The 25,608-nt window shown below is 51.7% G+C and overlaps 1 protein-coding gene across 34 annotated transcripts in view; it reads right to left on the bottom strand.

Annotated features, from left to right (window-relative positions):
• slc12a7b (solute carrier family 12 member 7b) overlaps positions 1-25,608 on the bottom strand; it is a 38,468-nt gene that overhangs the window by 4,179 nt on the left and 8,681 nt on the right. For 29 of the 34 annotated variants that reach the window (XM_057013128.1, XM_057013122.1, XM_057013131.1 and 26 more), the window contains exons 2-22: positions 13,171-13,265; positions 12,888-13,016; positions 11,857-12,003; positions 10,608-10,662; positions 9,596-9,726; positions 9,270-9,511; positions 8,411-8,622; positions 8,149-8,316; positions 7,979-8,077; positions 7,408-7,465; positions 6,382-6,556; positions 6,189-6,307; positions 6,007-6,105; positions 5,351-5,470; positions 5,054-5,158; positions 4,353-4,521; positions 3,965-4,160; positions 2,947-3,116; positions 2,742-2,873; positions 2,420-2,527; positions 1,103-1,207 (exon numbers count right to left, since the gene is read on the bottom strand). In XM_057013128.1, the coding sequence (XP_056869108.1) occupies positions 1,103-1,207; positions 2,420-2,527; positions 2,742-2,873; positions 2,947-3,116; positions 3,965-4,160; positions 4,353-4,521; positions 5,054-5,158; positions 5,351-5,470; positions 6,007-6,105; positions 6,189-6,307; positions 6,382-6,556; positions 7,408-7,465; positions 7,979-8,077; positions 8,149-8,316; positions 8,411-8,622; positions 9,270-9,511; positions 9,596-9,726; positions 10,608-10,662; positions 11,857-12,003; positions 12,888-13,016; positions 13,171-13,265 (2,834 nt within the window). Of the gene's footprint in view, positions 1-1,102; positions 1,208-2,419; positions 2,528-2,741; positions 2,874-2,946; positions 3,117-3,964; positions 4,161-4,352; positions 4,522-5,053; positions 5,159-5,350; positions 5,471-6,006; positions 6,106-6,188; positions 6,308-6,381; positions 6,557-7,407; positions 7,466-7,978; positions 8,078-8,148; positions 8,317-8,410; positions 8,623-9,269; positions 9,512-9,595; positions 9,727-10,607; positions 10,663-11,856; positions 12,004-12,887; positions 13,017-13,170; positions 13,266-13,807; positions 14,077-15,736; positions 15,979-23,510; positions 23,961-25,608 lie in introns of those variants that run through there. The other 5 variants (XM_057013146.1, XM_057013147.1, XM_057013150.1 and 2 more) reach the window with 4 other exon arrangements.

Below are 25,608 nucleotides of genomic sequence, written 5' to 3'. Positions count from 1 at the left end.
GACCAGTGGATCCTCATCATGCTAAACATCACAGCAGCTTCAGGGGAAACTGATCCCGCTCTGTTTTACGCTGAAAACACGGATTTCTGATGCACTTTTATCTTTATGCCCACGCCGGCGTGAAGCCATCGGCCGCCTGAGTGTTGAGCGCAGCAGCGTCGGACACGTGCACGCGATGCAGGCTAAAGATGCTAACGAGGGCACAGTATTGTCTAACATGGAGAAGGGTTGCACCTGTATGTCGCTGTGCACGTGGCTGTGCACGTGGCTGTGCACGTGGCTGTGCACGTGGCTGTGCACGTGGCTGTGCACGTGGCTGTGCACAGCCACGTGCACAGCGGCTTCATCCCCAGACTGCCACGCCACCTCTGTTAGCATAGCATGCTAACATTTAGGATGAAGCTGCAGTGGGGAAAACAGTGGTCCAGATTTCTGAGACAATACAGTGCAATCTTCCCAGGGGAAGAGGGCGGACTGGGAAAAGGCAGCCGGGAACAGGCAGCCGGGAAAAGGCAGCCGGGAACAGGCAGCCGGGATAGGGCAGCCGGGAAAAGGCAGCCGGGAACAGGCAGCCGGGATAGGGCAGCCGGGAAATGCAGCCGGGAACAGGCAGCCGGGATAGGGCAGCCGGGAACAGGCAGCCGGGAACAGGCAGCCGGGATAGGGCAGCCGGGAAAAGGCAGCCGGGAACAGGCAGCCGGGAAAAGGCAGCCGGGAACAGACAGTCGGGAACAGGCAGCCGGGAAAAGGCAGCCGGGATAGGGCAGCCGGGAACAGGCAGCCGGGAACAGGCAGTCGGGAACAGGCAGTCGGTTCACAAAGTTGGCTCCATCCAGGCTGTGGCTGCAGCTCCCGTCTGGACTGTGATGCTGGAGCAGCCGTTAGCATCATGACGGGGAGCTAACGCACGTTACACCACCAGAGGACAGATGGGAGCTCGGCCTCTCAATAGGCCACAAAAGTTATTCTCTTCAACCAATTAGATTCCAGATTTGGAGTTCTTTGGGAACTCTCAGCCTAAGATGGCGTCCAGAGCTTCAGCTTTGTAACCACCAGCCTGGGGGGCGACAGCGAGGGGCTGGGAGGGTGAGTAGGGGGCTACCTCATCCTCCTGAGTGTCGTCCATCAGCGACGACTGTCGGCTGAGGCCGGCGCCCGGGTTCTTCCTCCGGATGGAGCTACGCGATTCATCAGTGATACTCTGAATCTGAACATTAACGAGGTGGGAAGAGGTCGGGAGGTGAACAAGAGCGTTCCACACAGCAGGAGGCCACTGTCACTAAGATAGCCCGAACCCTGACCCTGACCCTGACCCTAGCCCTAACCTGACCCTGACCCTGACCCTAGCCCTAACCCTGACCCTGACCCTAACCCTAGCCCTAGCCCTAACCCTAGCCCTGACCCTGACCCTAACCCTGACCCTGACCCTAACCCTGACCCTGACCCTAACCCTGACCCTAACTCTAACCCTAGCCCTAGCCCTAACCCTAGCCCTGACCCTGACCCTAACCCTGACCCTAGCCTAACCCTAACCCTAGCCCTAACCCTGACCCTGACCCTGACCCTAACCCTAACCCTAGCCCTGACCCTAACCCTACCCTAGCCCTAACCCTAGCCCTGACCCTGACCCTAACCCTAGCCCTGACCCTGACCCTAACCCTAACCCTAGCCCTAACCCTAGCCCTAGCCCTGACCCTAACCCTGACCCTAGCCCTGACCCTGACCCTAACCCTAGCCCTAACCCTGACCCTAGCCCTAACCCTAGCCCTAGCCCTGACCCTGACCCTGACCCTGACCCTAGCCCTGACCCTGACCCTAACCCTAGCCCTAACCCTAACCTAGCCCTAACCCTGACCCTGACCCTAACCCTAGCCCTAACCCTGACCCTAACCCTAGCCCTAGCCCTAACCTAGCCCTAACCCTGACCCTCCCAGTGATCTACTGCGTGATCAACCAGAACTGAGGGAGCGCGTTGGATATTGGCAATAATCTGACCTGTAACATATTAATTAGGTGCGTTGTGATGAGAGCACGGGGAGAAAGATGAGCACATTCAGTCAGAGGAACAGACAGCGTTCATGTGTTCACGTGTTCAGGTGTTCACGTGTTCATGTGTTTACGTGTTCATGTGTTTATGTGTTTACGTGTTCATGTGTTTATGTGTTCACGTGTTCATGTGTTCACGTGTTCATGTGTTTATGTGTTCACGTGTTCATGTGTTCACGTGTTCATGTGTTTATGTGTTCACGTGTTCATGTGTTTATGTGTTCACGTGTTCAGGTGTTCACGTGTTCATGTGTTTACGTGTTCATGTGTTCATGTGTTCACGTGTTCATGTGTTCACGTGTTCATGTGTTCACGTGTTCATAAGGTGGCGAGGAGCGCCGGGGGGCGGCGGCGTGGGCGGCGGCCACATTACCTCCCTCTCCCTCTCCGTCCTGGACAGCTGCATCTGCTTCAGCATCTGGGACCTCTGCTCCATCACCAGCGTCTTCTCGTAGGTGAAGGCCGATATGTCGTTGTCGTGCTGCAGACACAAGTCCAGGAAAAGTCCCGTAAGAGCTCCAACTCACCCAAACCCAAACCCGGTCTTTACGGCCACCAGGGGGCGCGAGAGCGCAGGTTGAGGCGCTGCCACGCTGAGGAGATGCTCATCAACCGCCCCCCCCCTGGACCATGAAGGTCTCATGCTTCGAGGGGCCACCTGCCGCCCGTAGACAGCGGTTTCCCTGGGAACGCACCATTTCCACAACTTCCACTTCTGCATCCAGCCGCAGGTGGTAGAGGAACATCTGGAGGTCTTTCTTCATCTGGATGCTGTTGTCATCCATCTGGGCCACCGTGAAGATCCTCATCTTACACTTTCTCCAGACCTTGTGGATGCGAAGACACAGATGAAGGGACGGGAAAACGAGACGCGCCGGGAGAACAGCAGGAGACGCCGACCTTGTGTTGGCGGAGGAGAAAGGGCAGCAGCATCAGCAGGCCTCCGTCGTGGACCACCCACCACACGTCGATGGTGCCCTCAGCCAGCCGGTCCTGGTTGCCTGGGAAACTGTCCACGTTCTTGGCCACCAGCAAAGCCTGGTGAGCGGTTGTGGTCTCCCGCACCGTCTCTGCATGAAGGGTTGAGGAACGTTACTCTGAGCAGGCCTGATGGTGGTGACCTTTCCCAACTCTGAAGGTGGGCTTCCTGCCTAACCCTGACCCTGACCCTAACCCAACCCTAACCCTAGCCCTAACCCAACCCTAACCCTAACCAACCCTAACCCTAACCCAACCCTAACCCTAACCCAACCCTAACCTTAACCCAACCCTAACCCTAACCCTAACCCTAACCTGACCCTAACCCAAACCTAACCCTAACCCTAACCCACCCTAACCCTAACCCAACCCTAACCTTAACCCTAACCCAACCCTAACCCTAACCCAACCCTAACCCTAACCCTAACCTAACCCAACCCTACCCTAACCCTAACCCAACCTAACCCAACCCTAACCTAACCCAACCCTAACCCAACCCTAACCCAACCCTAACCCAACCCTAGCCCTGGCCCTAACCCAACCCTAGCCCTGGCCCTAACCCAACCCTAACCCTAACCCAACCCTAACCCTAGCCCAACCCTAACCAACCCTAACCCTAACCCAACCCTAACCCTAGCCCTAACCCAACCCTAACCCAACCCTAACCCAACCCTAGCCCTAACCCAACCCTAACCCTAACCCAACCCTAACCCAACCCTAACCCAAACCTAACCCTAGCCCTAGCCCAACCCTAATCCTAACCCAACCCTAACCCAAACCTAACCCTAGCCCTAACCCAACCCTAACCCAAACCTTACCCTAACCCAACCCTAACCCTAACCCTAACCCTAACCCAACCCTAACCCTAACCCTAACCCTAACCTAACCCTAACCAAAGGCCTCATCACACATGTGCAGGGACATAATTAGCATCAGGCACCTATGAAGTTCCTCCAGGACCGGGCGTCGCTGGACTGCCTCCAGTTCCCGGGCCAGGCCATGAGGACCGTGTTGTGCTTCATCCCTCCCAGCCCTGCCGACTGGATGAGGTGGGAGAAGCCGTCTCTGAGGTTGGAGGACACCACAACGTGGCAGAAGCCTTTGGTCCGCTCCGCAGCCATGGAGGTTTTGATGTTCTGGACACAGAGACACACACAGGCTCGTCTCCAGGGCTCTCCTGCTCAATCTCATCATATATCAACGTACATAAAAGATCTGAGGCCACGTTGAGGGATGGGAGCTGGGAGCTCGCTTTAAATCCCCAAATACGGAGTCTCGGCTTGACTCGGTTACTCAGAGGTTTAGGATGACAACGGTTCCTCCTGTACCTGCTCGGCCTTCTTGGCCTCGGCCTCCTTGGTCAGATACGTCCCCTCCAAGATGTTCCCCACGATGGTTAACCCCTTTCCTGCCTTCAGCTGCGTGGTGAAGGACAGCAGACGAGGGTGCTTCACCACTTGTTCTGAGTCCATGTTGAGGAGGACCAACAGCTGAGGCCTGCAGGCACCAACAGCACCAAGAACCTTCAGATGGGACGTTACTCAGACGCTCTGGAGGAGCTTCACGATCATCAGTCTGAATCAAACATGGTCAGCAGACGACACTGCATCAGCCCGTGAGCTTCCAGAGCCAAGGACCACTTGGTTAACTTGGTTAACTTGGTTAACTTGGAGGTCCTGAAGAATTGATCCATTTAGAGTAAACACAGCTTAGAAAGACGTGCTGGACAGGAAGTCCCCTCCTGGACAGGAAGTCCTCTCCTGGAGAGGAAGTCCCCTCCTGGACAGGAAGTCCCCTCCTGGAGAGGAAGTCCCCTCCTGGAGAGGAAGTCCCCTCCTGGACAGGAAGTCCCCTCCTGGACAGGAAGTCCCCTCCTGGACAGGAAGTCCTCTCCTGGAGAGGAAGTCCCCTCCTGGAGAGGAAGTCCTCTCCGGGCTGCTGACGTAACCTCCGGCACCTGAGCCCCCACACGTGCACCTGAGCCCCCACACGTGCACCTGAGCCCCCACACGTGCACTCTCTTCAGTACCTCCAGTTCTTGGTGTGCGGTGGCGCCTCCTCCAGGCGAATCAGAGCAAAGCGCGCTGCGTTGAGCGACAGACCGCGGATCCCGTCTCCCCACTCCTTCTCGGCCCTGGACTCACACGGAGAACAGACCAGGAGAGATGAGACTGAGACTGAGACTGAGACTGAGACAGGGTCAGGGTCAGGGTCAGGGTTAGGGTCAGGGTCAGGGTCAGGGTCAGGGTCAGGGTTAGGGTTAGGGTCAGGTCAGGGTCAGGGTTAGGGTCAGGGTCAGGGTCAGGGTCAGGCGAGGTGGGCTCACCCTCTGTACTCGATGTACTTGTAGATGCAGCTGGCGATGGCCATGGCCACGATGGCGTAGTACCAGGAGGAGATGAACATCAGAGCCAGACACAAGCTCATTCCCAGGAAAGACAGAGTCCTGACGGGAAAAGGAGCCAAAGAGCTTTGGGGGACACACTTGGGAGGTGGCTAAAGTCCGCCGACATCATCGGGCTTTGACCTCGTCAACCTCTGAAGGGAGCCAACCGGTCCGAACCGGTTTATGAGCTTTACCCAGAGGAAGTGAGGTCAACTCACTTCCTCTGGGTAAAGCCAACATTGACCATACATTTCTTTGTCTTTGATCTTTCACAGGAGCACCAAGATCAAAAGTACAGTTCAGCAATTCCAGAAGGTTTGTGAGGTGGAGGAACCTCTTCCTGGTTCGGGATTCTATCCTAGCGACTGTTTCTTTACATTTTTAAAGTGTCCAAAACTAACGAGCGTTCCGTCAGCGCTACAAAACACGTCAACCTTCCGGTGATGCTAACAGACGGGTGATGCTAACAGACCGTGATGCTAACAGGCCGTGATGCTAACAGACCGTGATGCTAACAGGCCGTGATGCTAACAGGCCGTGATGCTAACAGGCCGGTGATGCTAACAGGCCGTGATGCTAACGAGAGGAGCCCTCACCAGTGGTAGTATCGGAAGCGCGGCCGCCAGTTGGGCGTGCGCAGCAGCGTCTGGACGGCACACGCCAGGTTAACAAACAGGTAACACATGAGAAAAAACCTGCAAGACAACAAACACAACCCTGAGCTCATCGTCTCATCTGACCAGACCGGTTTCATCCAGTTCGTGGGTGGAAAACTGACATGGAGAGAATGGGAGCAACCGCGTCCAGAGAGGCGATGAGGATTCCGATCTCACAGATGGCGGCGGTCAGCAGCAGAGCCCAGGTGGGCTCTCCGTTAGCTTTGCCATGACCGAACACCTAAAACACACAAAGCGCTGCCTGTGAAACACGTCTGATGGAGAAGAAGACCTGGATGGAACAACGGCCCCAACCTGCAGGAAGGGCACGATGCCGTCGCGGGCGATGGCCTGCAGCAGGCGGGGGGCGCCGGTCAGACTCTGCAGTCCTGCTCCACAGCAGGAGAAGAAGGATCCGATCACAATGACCCAGGGAGACGGCCAGGACAGGGTCCCGATCACAAGGTTCCCCTTCACCGAGTCACCAAACCTGGAACGTACAGGTGCCTTTGACCTCCAAATACCTCCAAGCGTCAGGGTTAGGGCTAGGGTTAGAGTCAGGGTCAGGGTCAGGGTTAGGGTCAGGGTTAGGGTCAGGGTTAGGGGTCAGGGCTAGGGTTAGAGGGTTAGGGGTCAGGGTTAGGGTCAGGGTTAGGGCTAGGGTTAGAGGGTTAGGGTCAGAGGTTAGAGGGTCAGGGTTAGGGGTCAGGGTTAGGGTCAGAGGTTAGAGGGTTAGGGTCAGGGGTTAGGGGTTAGGGCTAGGGTTAGAGGGTTAGGGGTTAGGGTCAGGGCTAGGGTTAGAGGGTTAGGGTCAGAGGTTAGAGGGTTAGGGGTCAGGGTTAGGGTCAGAGGTTAGAGGGTTAGGGTCAGGGGTTAGGGGTTAGGGCTAGGGTTAGAGGGTTAGGGGTCAGGGGTTAGGGCTAGGGTTAGAGGGTTAGGGTCAGGGTCAGAGGTTAGAGGGTCAGGGTTAGGGGTCAGGGGTTAGGGGTTAGGGTCAGGTTAGGGATCAGGGGTTAGGGCTAGGGTTAGAGGGTTAGGGGTCAGGGGTTAGGGCTAGGGTCAGGGGTTAGGGCTAGGGTTAGAGGTCAGGGTTAGGGTCAGAGGTTAGAGGGTTAGGGTTAGAGGGTTAGGGTCAGGGGTTAGAGGGTTAGGGGTCAGGGTTAGGGTCAGGGTCAGGGTTAGGGTCAGGGTCAGGGTTAGGGTCAGGGTCAGGGTCAGGGTTAGCCCTAATAAGCCCGATGATGAACATGCAGGCGTGTTAATAAATACATCTGAAGCAGAAATCATCCAAAAGAATCCCGGAGGCGTCAGTAGCTCGTCCACGGAGCTCCTGGTTCTTACTTGTCTCGGAGCAGAACTCCCTCGATGCAGGCACCAAACAGAACCACGCAGGTCATGTCTGTGGCAGAGCTCAGGACGTCTTTATGTCAGACCATCCAGTGGTTCAGCGTCTGTGTCTCTGTATCTGGGTCTCTGTCTGTATCTCTGGGTCTGTGTCTGTATCTCTGTCTGTATCTCTGTATCTGTGTCTGTATCTCTGGTCTGTATCTCTGGGTCTGTATCTCTGTGTCTGTGACTGTATCTCTATCTGTATCTCTATCTGTATCTCTGGGTCTGTGTCTGTATCTCTGGGTCTGTGTCTGTATCTCTGGGTCTGTATCTCTGGGTCTGTATCTCTGGGTCTGTATCTCTGGGTCTGTGTCTCTGTATCTCTGTATCTGTATCTCTGGGTCTGTGTCTGTATCTCTGGGTCTGTATCTCTATCTGTATCTCTGTGTCTGTATCTCTGGGTCTGTGTCTGTATCTCTGGGTCTGTATCTCTGGGTCTGTGTCTCTGTATCTGTGTCTGTATCTCTGGGTCTGTATCTCTGTGTCTGTGTAGTCATAGGCAGCTGCCAGGCTACAAGGATACAGATGATGGAGGTGGTCACGATAGCCAGGATGGTCCCAACAGGAATAGACTTCTGGGCGTCCCGCAGGTCACCTGACCGGTTTGAACCGGCCATTATGCCTGAGGGGTCGGTGACAGGACAAGATGATCCAACCTGCGACGTTCCGGCTTCTCCGGAAACGAATACTCACCAGTGACAGATGGGAAGTAAATGCCGACCAACAACGTGAAGAAAGTAGCGATGTCGTTGACGACGTAGGGCATTTTGATGTCCTCGGCAGCATCGCTGCCCCCAACCGAGGGCAGCTCCCCGTGAGCCACCAGCATGGCCCGCGGGCCGTACTGGGACCACATGTTCTCTGCACGTCAAGACAACATCTGAGGTGACACCAGAGCTTCTCTACCTCACCACAACCAGGTTCCTTCCACGTGTCGTTGGAAGGTCGTCCTCACCTGAGATGACTCTGCTCCTCAGTCCAGGAATTCCCTGCATGAGCGTCAAGTTGTTGTTGGCAAAATAGTCGTTGCAGGTGGCGTTGAGCTCGGGGCCGTCGCAGAACAGCGACCACAGCCGGGTGGTCACGCTCACGTTAGCCACCACCTCAGTCTTCAGGCACCGGTCAAAGTTGTGGTTCTGCAGAGTCCGGTTCCCCAACATGCACACGCTGCATGAAAGGACAGATCCTGATTATGGGCTAGGGTCAGGGTCAGGGTTAGGGTCAGGGTCAGGGGTTAGGGTCAGGGTTAGGGTCAGGGGTTAGGGGTCAGGGGTTAGGGCTAGAAATAGGGTTAGGGTTAGGGGTCAGGGTCAGGGTTAGGGGTTAGGGCTAGGCTCAGGGTCAGGGTTAGGGTCAGGGTTAGGGGTTAGGGGTTAGGGTCAGGGTCAGGGTTAGGGTCAGGGTTAGGGGTTAGGGGTTAGGGGTTAGGGTCAGGGTCAGGGTTAGGGGTTAGGGGTTAGGGCTAGGGTCAGGGTCAGGGTTTGGGTCAGGGGTTAGGGGTTAGGGCTAGGGTCAGGGTTAGGGTCAGGGTTAGGGGTTAGGGGTTAGGGTCAGGGGTTAGGGTCAGGGTTAGGGGTTAGGGCTAGGGTCAGGGTCAGGGTTAGGGGTCAGGGTTAGCCGCACACCCTGAGGGCTGCAGACCTCCGGATGCTAACGTGATGCTATTGTTTCATACGCTCAAAGAACGCTGTTGTAAGCTAAAAAAGCCTCATATTATAACTACTACTATAACTATAACTACTACTATACCTACTACTATAACTATATTATAACTATTTACACGTAAATGATCAACAATTCTTGCATGGACTCACGGGAAGTCGGGCGGCTCAAAGACGGTCTTGATGACTCCAGCATAAATTGCAAGAATGGAGAGAATGACACAAGCGAGGAAGACGAGTGCGAGCTTGTTGACGTATTTGACCCCCACGAAGACCACCAAGGACATGAGGGCCAGGCAGCAGGTGCCGTACACACGCATGTTGTTCAGGAGCGCTCCAGCTTCATCCTCCTTCTTCTCCGCCACAAAGATGGCAGCTTTAGGCACAATGTAGGTCTGGAGCAGAGAGGGGAAGCCCAGAAGACATTGTTGAAGCCTCCATGTGACGGGACCCTTCCAGACCATCCACAGGTGACTCACCAGAAGAATCTCTATCGTACCCAGGATGTACATGGAGCCAGCAAAGGTGGTGCCCAGGTAGAAACAGAGACCCACAGCTCCACCAAACTCTGGTCCTAAAGATCTAGAAATCATGTAGTAGGAGCCTCCAGCTGGGAGAGAAGGGAGGGAAGTTCCTTAGATCCTCGGACAGAGATGTCTCAACACGTCCTGAACCCTTTCATCCATCCACCCTTTCATCCTTCATCCATCCATCAACCCTAACCCTAACCCTAACTAACTAACTAACCCCAACCAGTCCAGATTTGAGCTGCTCTCTTCATGACTAGAAACATCTTCATCCATCACATCTATCTCATCCTCCAGGAACCCCCACTGGCTCCCAGTCAGGTCTTAAATTGAACTTAACATCCTCCTGCTAACCCTGGAGCCACTCAGATCTTTGCTCCTCCATAGAGATGATGATGCTAACAATGGCTCCAACAAAAGATGCCTCAGTGTCCTGCATGAATAATTAGGCAGCTAAGGTTTCAGTGCTCAAGGTCACGTAATCTATGAGCAACACCAGCTAATGCAGCGGATGCAGCTAATGTAGCTTCTGCAGCTTCTGTAGCTTCTGCAGCCTCTGTAGCTTCTGTAGCTAATGTAGCTTCTGCAGCTAATGTGGCTTCTGCAGCTAATGTAGCTTCTGTAGCTAATGCAGCTTCTGCAGCGAATGCAGCTAATGTAGCTTCTGTAGCTTCTGCAGCTTCTGTAGCTTCTGCAGCTAATGCAGCTTCTGTAGCTAATGTAGCTTCTGCAGCTTCTGTAGCTTCTGCAGCTAATGCAGCTTCTGTAGCTTCTGCAGCTTCTGTAGCTTCTGCAGCTAATGCAGCTTCTGTAGCTTCTGCAGCTTCTGCAGAAGCTGCAGCGCTCCACGCAGCACCAAGGCTACCTGGGAAAACACCTGAAGCTACTTTAATTACGGACTTCTAGAGGCACACACACACACACACACACACACCACACACACACACACACACACACACCTTACCTGGCACGACACCATTGGTAGCGATTGCACTCATGGAAATAGCCGTGAGCATGGTCTGGAAGGCAGGAGAGGAGGAACATTAGACTGAACCAGTTCAGGGATTTAGGTTCTAACTCTGGCGGATGCTAATGGGGATGCTAATGGGGAGGCCGTGATAAAAATAAGGTTTTACTTCAGCATCTTTGTCACGAGGGAGCAGGAAGCCACGAAGAGGCTGCACACGATAAAGCTTAAAGCATCCGGTTTTAAAGTGGCACCAAAGCTGGAGTAAAGCCAATTAGACGCTAAATTTAACCTCCACTGAAGTTTGACACATTTTATTCCAGCAGTCTAAGAACAAGGACTTAAAGCTGGTTTCTTGTTCTGACTGTCGGAAGGCTCCAAAACCAGAAAGGAGCCAGAATGATCTGAATCCACTGATTTGGTGGTGGTGGGTCAGTACTTTCCCTGAGTGCACGCTGTAATCCATTATCTGTCCTGGAGGACGATAAAGCTCACACTCTGGGAGGATTACACACCAAGCTGTCAGCAGCAGGCATCAGACCTGCGTCAGAGGAACGCTGAGCAACCAGGAGCAGCAGAAATGATGCGTCTGCTCAGTGGTTGTCCTCCAGAGTCCTGTGACAGCAGAGAAGCTGCTGAGCTGAGGGACACCAAACACCAGCTCAGCTGTAGCGCTCACTCTGGGATTCCAGCAGAAATGAACATGTTTGCCAGCAGCTTGAGGTTTGTCTTACACCAGATGACGACCCTCAGCGAAGTCAGAAGGTTTTTCTGGACCCATTTTGCTGCAGAAACGCTGAAGTTCTTGTTTGACCTCAGAACGACACAGTCACAACAAACTAGATGTTTTTCTCCTCAGTTCCTCTCTTCCTTCTCTTCTGGAGCTTTCTACACCTTGACTGGAGTCAAAAATAAACTGTCGGATGGTAATTTCAGCCGACTGAACTTGCTGACGAAGCATATCGATAACAACCAAGACAGAAGGTCAGAAGAGCCGCCTCCCCATCTCAGAGGTCAGAGGTCAGATCCTGAGGCAGCGCGGCCTCCGTCGCTGTGGAAGGGGACAAATGTGGAGAAGCAACAGTCTTCCATCAGCTGGGCGCTACCCGAGCTGAGGAGGTCTGCGGAGGTCACCTCTCCTTACCAGGGGCATCGTGCTCGGGACCTCTGGGGTGTCTCCTTCCAACAGCCTGGAGCCGTTTAGCTCTGGAGCCAATCAAACATGTCTGAGCGCCTGGATACTCACGCAAGAACAACACAACCCCACGATGGCCATCGACTCCAGGATGCCCGCTGTGCCCACAATCCAGGTCAGCCGGAGAAACAGGATGACGCCCAGAATGTTCTGGAGGCAGGGCAGGTAGACCCCCATGAAGGTCCCCATCTGAGGGCTCTAGAGCAGCAAGGAAGGCAAAATCAAAGACTGAGTCTGTCACCATGGAGACGGCATAAATAAAGGGCTGAACAGAGGGTTCAGGAGGACGGGAGGCTGGAGATGAAGGTGCACGTGGATGGACAGATGTAAAGGGGGGGGAGGGAGGGGGAGGGGGAGAGAGAGGGAGGGAGAGGGGGAGAGGGAGGGAGAGAGGGGGAGAGGGAGAGAGAGGGGGAGAGAGAGAGGGGGAGAGAGAGGGGGAGAGGGGGAGAGAGGGGGAGAGAGGGAGAGAGGGGGAGATGGGGGAGAGAGGGAGGGAGAGGGAGAGAGGGGGGAGAGAGGGAGGGAGAGGGAGAGGGAGGGAGGGAGGAAGTGAGAGGGTGGGAGGGGGAGAGAGAGGGTGGGAGAGAGGGGGAGAGAGGGAGGGGGAGGGAAGAGAGAGAGGGGGGAGCATGAATGAGAGTCCCCTCTGACTATAACTTGTGACTGTGGGAGCTGTCAATCATTGAGCTGTCAATCATGGAGCTGTCAATCATTGAGCTGTCAATCATGGAGCTGTCAATCACTGAGCTGTCAATCATGGAGCTGTCAATCATTGAGCTGTCAATCATGGAGCTGTCAATCACTGAGCTGTCAATCATTGAGCTGTCAATCATGGAGCTGTCAATCATGGAGCTGTCAATCACTGAGCTGTCAATCATGGAGCTGTCAATCATTGAGCTGTCAATCATTGAGCTGTCAATCATGGAGCTGTCAATCACTGAGCTCGGAAGCCTCAATAACTCTGTAAACATTTTTTGACCATTTGAACCTTTGATATTTTTCTTCTGGCTCTGCTGAAGCTAAACATCAGAGCCGAGTCCACCTGGACCCGGAGAGGAGCCAGACCTTTCTCTCAGTACCTTCACAGCTTTCTTTTTGGCACCTTCCTCCTCTTCCTCCTCGTGTTCTTGGGCTCCCTGGGTCAGGTTGGTGTAGTTGGCCAGTTTATTGAGGAGCGAGGACACCATGGGGTTGCTGTCCATCTCCTCCTGTAACACGGATCAACAGATTTAACCTCCCTCGTTGGGACGGGGGCAGCTAATCCATGCTAACTGATGCACAGAGCGGTTGGTTCTAGCTACAACTAGAACGGAGACACTCGTGTTGGTTCCTCCTGAACATCTCGTCCATCACAGGTCTCACCTCAAAGAGGGCCATGTTGGTGCCGTCGTAGCTGTTGTTCTTGTCATTGTCGGTATTGTTGATAAAAGGGCTGTTTTCCTTTGGAACGCCGTCACCTGCGAACACAAGTCACCTGGCTGGAGATGATTCCCAGGACACAAGCAGGACATCAGCATTTAAGGGGGGAAACGTGTCCAGGCGGCTGGACGAGAGCGTCGGAGGACGAGTCCCCCAGAATACTGTGAGAACACGTGAAGCTCGGGAGGACTGTGAGCGGTCCTCTGACCTTCAGAGGTCGTCCTGAAGGAGCGACGGATACGACTGCCGACATCTTCTCACAACACATGGAGTCACTGTCACACCACCTAACCTAACCCTAACCCTAACCCTAACCAACTAACTATCTTCTGCTCTGGCCCGTCAGCAGGAGCCTGAAGTTGAATGTGATCCACCAGAGATCCAGCACGGATCTTCACAGCCATATGGACGTATACAGGATGGAGATCTGGGCATCAGAGTGGAAGCTCAACAATCCTTGTCCCACCTTCGTGCCATCAACTAGTCACACAAGGAGAAGATGGCAGCTGCCACAAACCCTCCCAGGAGGAAGTGAGCACGCAGACAGGAAGTGAGCACGCAGACAGGAAGTGAGCCGCACTGGTGAGGGTGAAAACGGCGTGTCCACATCTGTCTCCCTGTGTTCGTTAGGTGAACAGTCCTGAGGGACGTGGTCCACATTCCCACAGATGTTAGCAGCCTCAGGACCGGACACGGACCACGAGCCTCCTCTCAGGGAGTGAGCTGCCGAGCTGGGATGGCGACCACATCGTCAGCAACAACCAGGACTAGATCCTGGAGCCGACCCAGATCCACTGGGCCAGGAGCCGGAAACCTGAGCAGAGAGGAGAGGCCGGCGGCACCAGAAGGCTGTAGAGGGAGACACGGAACGTTTGCAGACTGGCTGTGCTGGGTTCTACTGGGTTCTGCTGGGTTCTACTGGGTTCTGCTGGTTTGGGGAGATGTTTGAAAGAGCGGCTCCTTCCACCGTCTATCAGGGGTGGGCAAATCCATTCCTCGAGGGTTGAATCCAAGGGTTGCATCCTACCAGGCAGGAAATGCTTTCACCAAGGTAAATGGAACCCCAGGTGAAAGTCTTTACCTGTAGGACAGAAGGTCTGGCTTGGATACGGCCCTCGAGGACTGGATTTGCCCACCCCTGGTCTAACCCTAACCCTCTAACCCTAACCCCTGGTCTAACCCTAACCCTAACCCTAACCCCTGGTCTAACCCTAACCCTAACCCTAACCCCTGGTCTAACCCTAACCCTGACCCCCTAACCCTAACCCCTGGTCTAACCCTAACCCCTGGTCTAACCCTAACCCTAACCCTAACCCCTGGTCTAACCCTATCCCTAACCCTAACCCTAACCCTAACCCTAACCCTAACCCCCTAACCCTAACCCCTGGTCTAACCCTAACCCCTGGTCTAACCCTAACCCCTGGTCTAACCTAACCCCTGGTCTAACCCTAACCCCTGGTCTAACCCTAACCCTGTAACCCTAACCCCCTTTAATAATCACATCAGCATCTCATTCATGTAGTTGCTGTAGTTTAGTCGTAGTTTAGCTGTGGTTAGTCGTAGTTTAGCCGTAGTTTAGTCGTAGTTTAGCTGTGGTTTAGTCGTAGTTTAGTTGTAGTTTAGCTGTGGTTTAGTCGTAGTTTAGCCGTAGTTTAGTTGTAGTTTAGCTGTGGTTTAGCCGTAGTTTAGTTGTAGTTTAGCTGTGGTTTAGTCGTAGTTTAGTCGTAGTTTGGTGCGACGTCCTGAGCAGGAACACAAGCGTTTTTAATCCAGTCATGTTGCATTACGCAATCGAGCAAGTGAGCGGTGACTTTGAGTGTCCTCCCTGCCCGTGCACGCTCAACCGTGCACCGTGCACGCTCAACCGTGCACCGTGCACACTCAACCGTGCACGCTCAACCGTGCACGCTCAACCGTGCACGCTCAACCGTGCGCACATCTGATCCTCCCCCGGTGCTGGTTTCCATCCTCAGCTGTTACACAACAGGCAGTGAAGAGCACAGCCACATCACCTGGTCTCCTGCCTCCTAAACTGGTTTCTGCCTTTTTCATCGTGGAAGCTGCAGCAGAACTTCTGCAGGTCCAATCAGGTCAGAGCAGCTCAGCCTCAGAACGGACCCTGTCCTATTTATAGCCGCTAAGCTGCACACGGTGACAATGCGCTAATCTGCCTAGCACGTCCACGTTAGCCTTCAGGTCAAGAAAGATCCCAAATGATCAACAATCAAAAATCACTTTGTTCTGATTAAGAACCAGAAGAACCTGAAGAACCTGAAGGCTGGAAATGATCTGCAGAGCTGCACAACTGCTGCTTTATGTCCAAACATCTTCATTATTTCAGGACACCTCAGGACACCTCAGGGGTCTTCAGGGAGGATTTCCTCAATCAAATGAGAAAACTTCTGCTCGCTAAAACATTAGCGTCACTAAAACATTAGCTTCAACAAGATGAAAGGACAGAACAGCTGCATCAGCATCCTGAACTAGAGCAGATCTTCTCCAAACTCACCCTTCTGTCGAGCGCCTCCCCTCGGCTCCATTCTGAGGGGCAAAGCTGACAAACTAGATGGGGGGGGGGGTCCAAGCAGTCGCCCCTGTGGGACTCCAGTAACGGGGCGCCGAGCGAGAGGCAGAGTTGGGAGAGCTGCCGGTGCCGAGTGGATGTGTGAGGATCAGTGTGTGAGTGTTTAGAGCGGCCTGTGATGACGGCGTCACCGACATCATCCACACATCATAGAGCAGCCCAACACACACACACACACACACACACCACACACACACACACACACACACACACACACACACACAACACACACACACACACACACCCTTCCCTTAACCTCCCTGAGCGGCTGATCCCTGTTACACATAAGCAGCCTTGTGAACACACACACACACACACACACGCGCGCGCGCGCACACACACACACACACACACACACACACACACACACACAACACACACACACACACACACACACACACAACACACACACACACACACACACACACACACACACACACACACACAGGGGGAGGAGCGATGGACAGACAGATACAGCATGTGGAGCCCTTTGTAAAAGGCTTCATCATCTCTGTTTTAGAACATTTTGGGTTCAGATGCTTCGTGTCTGCAGGAGGTTCTGGGTGTGAAGAGCATCACTGAAGCGGACCACCTCATGCTAGCGGTGCTGCCAGGACGACGGGTTTGATTACAGCTCTGAGCTCCGTGTGTGCAGCAGACACGAGCTCGACCTTCAGTCGGACTCCTGAGCAGCTCGTCAGGCTGCTGAGAGGCTTCCTGATGGTGAAGGCAGGAACCAGGAAGTGATGAGCAGGTGACAGGAGCAGAGCTCAACGGTGCCCATCAGTCAGGAGCAGCAGCTCTGAGGCGTCGCTGCTCTGAGGCGTCGCTGCTCTGAGGCGTCGCTGCTCTGAGGCGTCGCTGCTCTGAGGCGTCGCTGCTCTGCTGCCTGCACATTAATCTGCACATCTAAGAACATGTCAAGTAGGAACTAAACGCTTAACAGGATTAAGCTAATCCGGAACCTTTTATACAGCACAGGAGCTCCGTTTCAGGTGTCCTTGACCACCGCTGTCCTCTTTAAACGTCCACTCAGCAAAAGCTGCCTGGACTGTGACACCTTACCTGTAACGGTGCTAACGCTAATGCTAACGCTACCACTTCACAATTCGGCTGATTGTTTTTTCTGTGTGACTTTAATCACAGGTTTCTAGTTTTATACCACACAAAATACTCTCCGTCTCAAATTGAGACGTCTTTGTTTACCATGTTTATGATGATGGCTATTTTTAATTGTATTTTTTGGGAAGATGCAGAGTTGTTATTGTAATTTTAACTTTAGTCATTTGTTTCCACCTGAACAGCTGATTAATGTTCGACTTTATTAGGACGTTTCAGTAAAGCAGCAGTTAATTCAAGGTCGTCTGTGACCAGGAGATCCAGGAGACCAAACATCTTCTGAGCATCAATCAAGTGTCCATGTCAAGGTCACTGCGAGGTAAACAATGGTGACCACCAACGCCAGCGAGATAATGGTCAGCGTTCTAAGTTTAACCTAACCCTAACCTAACCCTAACCTAACCTAACCCTAACCTAACCTTAACCCTAACCTAACCCTAACCTAACCCTAACCCTAACCTAACTCTAACCTAACCTAACCCTAACCTAACCTTAACCCTAACCTTAACCCTAACCTAACCCTAACCTAACCCTAACCTAACCCTAACCTAACCTTAACCTTTTAAGTTTAGAACCTCAGAACAGAGTGAAGAATGTCTGAGCGTTAAGCTAGAAAATAGAGTCAAGCTGCTAGTTGAGAAGCTAGTCAGGCTGCTAGTTGAGCTGCTAGTCGAGAAGCTAGTCAGGCTGCTAGTCGAGCTGCTAGTTGAGCTGCTAGTTGAGAAGCTAGTCAAGCTGCTAGTCAGACTGCTACAAAAGTCGCTAGTCAGGCTGCTAGTCGAGCTGCTAGTTGAGAAGCTAGTCAAGCTGCTAGTTGAGCTGCTAGTTAGGCTTCTAGTCAGGCTGCTAATTGAGCTGCTAGTCAGGCTGCTACTCAAGCTGCTAGTCGAGCTGCTAGTTTTGTTCAATATGGAAGAGCTTTTAGAGAGCTAGGGTTTAGTGGTCTCCATCTCCACTTGGCTCCATGTCAGATGGCTCCATGTTGTCCGTCCCTCCGTCTGTGCTGCATTGTAACAGGAGCTAAAGCCTTTAAGCCCAAGAGGTAAACAACAGCAAGTGTTACGCAACACACAGCATGAGCGGGGGGGCGAGGGCACAGCGGCAGGGTGACTGACACATGTGCTAACCTGGTTCATGTGCATTTAAACAGATTTAAACAGCCATTTCGGATCACGGCCGACCCTTCCCACCCTGGTCACGGACTGTTTTCCCCCCTCCCCTCAGGCAGGAGACCACGGTCCATTCGGACCAAAACCTCCCGCTACATGAACAGCTTCTTCCCCTCTGCCATCAGGCTGCTGAACACCAAGTGACTCATCACTAAGCACCATGAACAGCAGCCAGTCGGACCCATGAACATCACATTACTCCTGCATTGACCTGCACTAGTTCTTACTATTATATATATACTGTACATATGTCTTATTTTATTTATCTTATTCTAGTGTTGTCTTCTTTATGTTGAATGTCGCAGCGTCACACCAGGACAAATTCCTAGCTTGTGTAATACTGTGTATTACATGAACAATGGCAATAAACCTGATTCTGATGGAAGATGAGGTAGTTAACCCTAACCCTAACCCCTAACCTAACCCCTAACCCTAACTCCTAACCTAACCCCTAACCCTAACTCCTAACCTAACCCCTAACCCTAACCCTAACCTAACCCCTAACCCCTAACCCAGGGGTCGGCAACCCGCGGCTCTGGAGCCGCATGCGGCTCTTTGGCGCCGCCCTAGTGGCTCCCTGGAGCTTTTCCCAAAAATATGAAAATGGAAATTGTTTTAATATAATTTCTGTAGGAGGAAAAACGTGACAAACATTCTTAAAGTTTCCAATGCTGTATAAATGTGTATAATAAATATTTAATTTCAACATCTCATTATAATGGAAGTTAAACTTAAAGCCACGTGGTGCGTCATTCTCTCCAGGATGCTGCAGGGAACATAAACATTTAATCATGAATGCTCTTTATGTATTTGTAGCCCACTTATCATTTGGAAAGTAGGTAATACAGCTAATATAGACACTTACAGCATGTGTTGCCTTTATTATAAGCCCTATATAAGGCGTTTAATTTTTTGCGGCTCCAGACAGATTTGTTTCTTGTTTTTTTGGTCCAATATGGCTCTTCCAACATTTTGGGTTGCCGACCCCTGCCCTAACCCTAACCTCTAACCCTAACCCTAACCTAACCCCTAACCCTAACCTAAGCCTAACCCCTAACCTAACCCTCTAACCCTAACCCTAACCCCTAACCCTAACCCTAACCTAAGCCTAACCCTCTAACCCTAACCCTAACCTAACCCTAACCTAAGCCTAACCCTAACCTAACCCTCTAACCCTAACCCTCACCCCTAACCCTAACCTCTAACCCCCTAACCTAACCTCTAACCCCAAACCTAACCCTAACCTCTAACCCCCTAACCTAACCCCTAACCCTAACTCTAACCTTAACCTGGCTAACAGAGCAAATAAGCAGCTGTTGGTCTGAAAAGAGCTTTTAAAAAAGAAAAAATGTTCAACCCTAAAGCAGATTTTCAATTTCTCAGCAACTTTAAATAAGGGATGACATCATCACCACCCTAATAATAATAATAATAATAATAATAATAATAATATAATAATAATAATAATAATAATAATAATAATAATAATAACAACACATTTGTCATGGGTTGTGAATAAGGTAAATAAATCACAGTCACGTGATCACATCGCCTCAGGAACAGAAAAGTTCCATTTCTGTCCAGGCGGTGTCGCTGTTCTGCAGCGGATCCCGCTCCGCTCAGTTTCCTCCAGATCCTCCAGATCATCCAGATACCCCAGATCCTTCAGATCCTCCTGATCCCCCAGATCCTCCAGATCAGTAAAAACACACAGCAGCGAACGGTGTTGGACCGTTATTCATGGTCACCAAACAGAATAAAGCTCAGTTATTCATGGTCACCAAACAGAATAAAGCTCAGTTATTCATGGTCACCAAACAGAATAAAGCTCAGTTATTCATGGTCACCAAACAGAATAAAGCTCAGTTATTCATGGTCACCAAACAGAATAAAGCTCAGTTATTCATGGTCACCAAACAGAATAAAGCTCAGTTATTCATGGTAACCAAACAGAATAAAACTCAGTTATTCATGGTAACCAAACAGAATAAAACTCAGTTATTCATGGTAACCAAACAGAATAAAGCTCAGTTATTCATGGTCACCAAACAGAATAAAGCTCAGTTATTCATGGTCACCAAACAGAATAAAACTCAGTTATTCATGGTAACCAAACAGAATAAAACTCAGTTATTCATGGTCACCAAACAGAATAAAGCTCAGTTATTCATGGTCACCAAACAGAATAAGCTCAGTTATTCATGGTCACCAAACAGAATAAAACTCAGTTATTCATGGTAACCAAACAGAATAAAGCTCAGTTATTCATGGTAACCAAACAGAATAAAACTCAGTTATTCATGGTCACCAAACAGAATAAAGCTCAGTTATTCATGGTCACCAAACAGAATAAAGCTCAGTTATTCATGGTAACCAAACAGAATAAAGCTCAGTTATTCATGGTCACCAAACAGCTCCTTCAGGGATTAAAGATCTTCCCACTTCCATCTGGTTCAGACTGGTTAGAGGAGGCTTCAAAGAAGAGGTTCTCTATTGGAAATAAAAGGCAGAAGATCCCAGAAGGTCCCCGACCACAGTAGCTAATGTGAGAGGGGAAGGTGTGTGCTGATAGCTAGCCTGTTATCAGTGGCCCCATATTGAGAGGGCAGAACAGTGGGGCAGAACAGTGGGGCAGAACAGTGGGACAGAACGGTGGGGCAGAACAGCGGGGCAGAACGGCGGGACAGAACGGCGGGGCAGAATATTGGGGTAGAACAGTGGGGCAGAACGGTGGGACAGAACGGCGGGGCAGAACGGCGGGGCAGAACGGCGGGGCAGAACGGCGGGGCAGAACAGTGGGGCAGAATATTGGGGTAGAACAGTGGGGCAGAACAGTGGGGCAGAACATTGGGGCAGAACGGTGGGGCAGAACGGTGGGACAGAACGGTGGGACAGAACGGTGGGGCAGAACAGTGGGGCAGAACACTGGGACAGAACGGTGGGGCAGAACAGTGGGGCAGCAGACACAGACAGCATGACTGTCTGGAAATAACCCGAAATTGGCTCCATTCTGTTCCACCTCCTTATCTAACCCTAACCCTAACCACCTAACCCTAACCACCTAACCCTAACCACCTAACCCTAACCACCCTAACCACCTAACCCTAACCACCTAACCCTAACCACCTAACCCTAACCACCCTAACCACCTAACCCTAACCCTAACCACCTAACCCTAACCCTAACCACCTAACCCTAACCACCTAACCCTAACCACCTAACCCTAACCACCTAACCCTAACCCTAACCACCTAACCCTAACCACCTAACCCTATCCTCCTCCTTAAGGTCCTCAACAGCTCAGTGCAGACTGAATGAAGCTGAGTTCAGAAAGGCTCCTGGCCTGGAACCTTCAGTCCACATCGGTCCAAATCTCCCTGAACTGGAGCTGGAGCCCAGCAGGGACCAGCTAGGGGGCTTCACGCTGCGCCGCGTCAGATCAGGTTCATGAGCTCCAACTATCTGAGGACTGTTTCTCACGCCAGCGTCTCCTCACTGAGTCATGCTCCTCCACATCTCCTCCTGACTCTGTGTCTGTGTGATGCTAACCCTGACCCTGAGATGCTAACCCTGAGATGCTAATCCTGACCCTGAGATGCTAACCCTGAGATGCTAACCCTGAGATGCTAACCCTAACCCTGAGATGCTAACCCTAACCCTGAGATGCTAACCCTGACCCTGAGATGCTAACCCTGAGATGCTAACCCTTCCAGAGAATCGGCACTTCTCTTCACGTTATTCAATCGGTTTGGTAATTTAATGCATCTGGAGACGCAGCCAGTTGCAGCTTTACAGCCACCTGAACACTAATAATATATGTAATAATATCCATAATAATAATACCCATAATAATAATACCCATAATAATATCCATAATAATAATATCCATAATAATATCCATAATAATAATACACATAATAATAATACCATAATACCCATAATAATAATACCCATAATAATATCCATAATAATACCCATCATAATAACTCAGAAAATGAATGTATCTTTGCAGAAAATGGAATCTTTCCAGTGCTGCTAACCCAGCTGTTCCTGATCTAAACTAGTCTGATCCAGATCACCTCCCAAATGTGGAAGCCTGTCGAGCAGATGCACAGGGTCAAGGGTCAAGGGTCAAGAGGTGAAGGCTGTTACAGAAGAGCTCCCAGCAGATCTGAAGCTGGAGCCTCAAAGTGACAAAATAACTTTGATGTTTTAGATTTTGAAAGGAAAATGAGGATATTCAGAGGATAAACTACTGCTGGATCCCATTATATTAGAAATATTACACTAATAAATGTTATTATTAGAAATGTTACCCTTATAAATGTTACCCTTATAAATGTTACTATTATAAATATTACTATTATAAATGTTACCATTACAAATGTTACTATTAGAAATATTACACTTATAAATATTACACTTATAAATATTACACTTACAAATGTTACTATTCTAAATATTACTATTATAAATGTTACTATTCTAAATATTATACTTATAAATGTTACACTTATAAATGTTACACTTATAAATATTACACTTATAAATGTTACTAATCTAAATATTGCCATTATAAATGTTACTATTCTAAATATTGCCATTATAAATGTTACTACAACAACGGGGCGTCGGATCAAAACTCCGGACTTGTAGAAACGTCCGGACGTCTGTTGCGTTTCCAGAACAACGTTCCCACTTCCCAACTCAACTGGAACGCTGAGTGTGAGCGACATCATCATTCCCAAAGTGTTCCGAGGGGCAGAAGTGGACCAACGTTTGGTGCTGCTGGACCCAGCTGGACCTGTCATGAGGCCCAGCTGGTGCCTCTGAGGAACAGGAAGCAGGATTTAGGACGAATGAGCTCAGGGGCGGAGCCTAACCTCCCTGAGCCCAGGGGCGGAGCCTAACCTCCCTGAGCTCAGCCAGAGGAAACTGGCCAACAGGATAATCAATAGCAGCCAGCGGCCCCTGAACATGCGCTCTCAGCCTTCTGGGTCACATGACCGTGAGGGTGAGGGTTAGGGTTAGGGTTAACCCGTCCAGCTGATGGGCAGCGGGGGCCCGCGGTTCTCCTGAACGCCCCCCGGGACCATCGGACCTGTGTGGAGCAGGAGACTCGTCTGAGAGTAAAGGCGGCTCCTCTCCAGTCTGTAAAATCCAACCCAGCAGATGGGGGGGGGCTCTGGACATCGTTACCTCCCAAAGGAGCACTAATTAACCTAATGAGGAACAGATGTGCACTGCTGATCACACCTGCACAGTTCAGAATACTTTGTTAAAAAGGAATAAAACTAGTTATGAAACTAGTTTCATGGACGAACGTGAGGTAACGGGCGGACGAGAAATCCCTGATCTCCTGATGAAGTCATGGAAAACTGGAGCAGAGCGGCGCAACAATCTGGGCTCACCTGCGGCGTCCTCTGGGACGCCTGTGAGGACGCCGTCCTCCTCCTCCTCCTCCTCCTGGCTCCCCTCAGCCAGCTTCTTGGCGCCATCCTTAACGGGGACGACGGTGAAGTTGGTGGGCATTTTTACACCATGTGCCTCCCCTCAGGGTCTCCTGTCGTCCCGCCGTCTGCGTCCTCTTCCTGCGTCCAACTCCCGTCCCTCCGCTGCTGTCCTCACTTCCTCCTCCTCCTGAGCTCGGACCTGCTGCGTGAGCGCCGTGAGCAGATGTCAAGTCTTGGTTATGACTCTTTTTATTCCTATTGAGGCTTCAGCTGTACACCCATGTGACTCTGCCGTCCAAATAAGGAAGAGCAGGGCTGCCCCGCCCAAAGGGGGCGGGGTTTACCAAAACGCTCACAGAAAACACGACATGCATGTTGAACCCTGGAACCCTGGAGCCTGAACCCAGAGGGACAAAAGCACCCTTTGTTCCACGGGAGGGGGGTCCCAGCCTCACCCCCCCACAGACTTCCTCTCCTCGGTGATATTTGATACACGTCTGCACACTCAGCCTCGCACACAGGCCAGCGTGCACGTTCAGCCTCGCACACAGGCCAGCGTGCACGTTCAGCCTCGCACACAGGCCAGCGTGCACGTTCAGCCTCGCACACAGGCCAGCGTGCACGTTCAGATAAGGTTGTCTCACTATCAGCGTATGGAACAGACAACGTTCCCTCACGGTGGGGGAGGGGAAGCAGAGGCAGTCGGAGACACTCACACTTTTCCCAGACCTGGAAGTGTTGAAGCATCACAGCAGATCACAGCAGATCACAGTGGATCACAGCGGATCACAGCGGATCACAGTGGACCATTTTATAGGAGGATAAATGAAGAGAGCAGAGCAGCAACGTTTGAGGCCAGAACATCTTCCCAGATTCGGGTTCCTTTTTTAACGCGTAGCTGCTGATTCTGTTGGTTATTGGATGGGAGAAGGCCGAGTGTCTCACAACAGCGGATCACAGCGGATCACAGCAACAGCGGATCACAGCGGATCACAGCGGATCACTGGGTGTTGTCAAGCTTGACCAACCACTCAGGAATGGGTTTTTCCAAGTGTCCTTTTTTCTTCTGACACACACAGACAATATTAGCTCTCTGGTTCTTCTAGCGTAGCTATTGTGGAGGCTCGGCCGTCACATGCTAATGCTAATGCTAGCCTGGCTCTTGCTCATTCTTCCACATCCCCCCTCAAACTCCTGTAAACAGCAGAAAGCTGCAGCCAAATGTTGCGACTTCACAGCACGTTTGCCTGTTAGCAACGGAGCTGAAAGCTAAAACCCGAAACCTAAACGTGAACTATTGTGGAACAAAAAGATTGTGCAAGTTTGGAAGATTTCCCAGGAGTTGAATGTTTGTGTGAACTGGGAGTACTGGGAGGGATGTCTCACTCAGATCTCTGAGGTCAGCCGTGCACCAGCGTGGAGCTGAGCTGTCTCGGGCCCCTCCCCTCCTCTCCTACTTCCTGTGGCCCCCATCCCTTCCGCTGACTCTATTGATTTGGTATGTTGTCATGCTAACAGGGACCTTCTGGTGGATGGTGCAGCCATGTCTGTTTACTGTCGTTAAGAGTTTGAATTAGCTCCAAAAATACTTTCTGTATTTAAGTCACATGACCTTAGAAATACAGTCAACTAAAAGGGGCGTGGCCGCAGGCTACAATCGATAAGTGTGAGAGAAGTCACAGCTCAGGGAATCAGGGCACGTCGGGGACAGGACAATGTCCCATTCATCAGCTCACAAGAGCCCCAGAGACCACCAGAGACCGCCAGAGACCACCAGAGAGCACCAGAGAGCACCAGAGAGCACCAGAGAGCACCAGAGACCGCCAGAGACCGCCAGAGACCACCAGAGAGCACCAGAGAGCACCAGAGACCACCAGAGAGCACCAGAGAGCACCAGAGACCGCCAGAGACCGCCAGAGAGCACCAGAGAGCACCAGAGACCACCAGAGCCCACCAGAGACCGCCAGAGAGCACCAGAGAGCACCAGAGAGCACCGGAGACCGCCAGAGACCGCCAGAGACCACCAGAGAGCACCAGAGAGCACCAGAGACCACCA

This window comes from Takifugu flavidus, chromosome 17 (genome assembly GCF_003711565.1).
Source record: "Takifugu flavidus isolate HTHZ2018 chromosome 17, ASM371156v2, whole genome shotgun sequence".
Taxonomy (NCBI): Eukaryota; Metazoa; Chordata; class Actinopteri; order Tetraodontiformes; family Tetraodontidae; genus Takifugu; species Takifugu flavidus.
The sequence above is the reverse complement of the archived record's forward strand: the minus strand, read 5'-3'. Positions and strand labels throughout refer to the sequence as shown.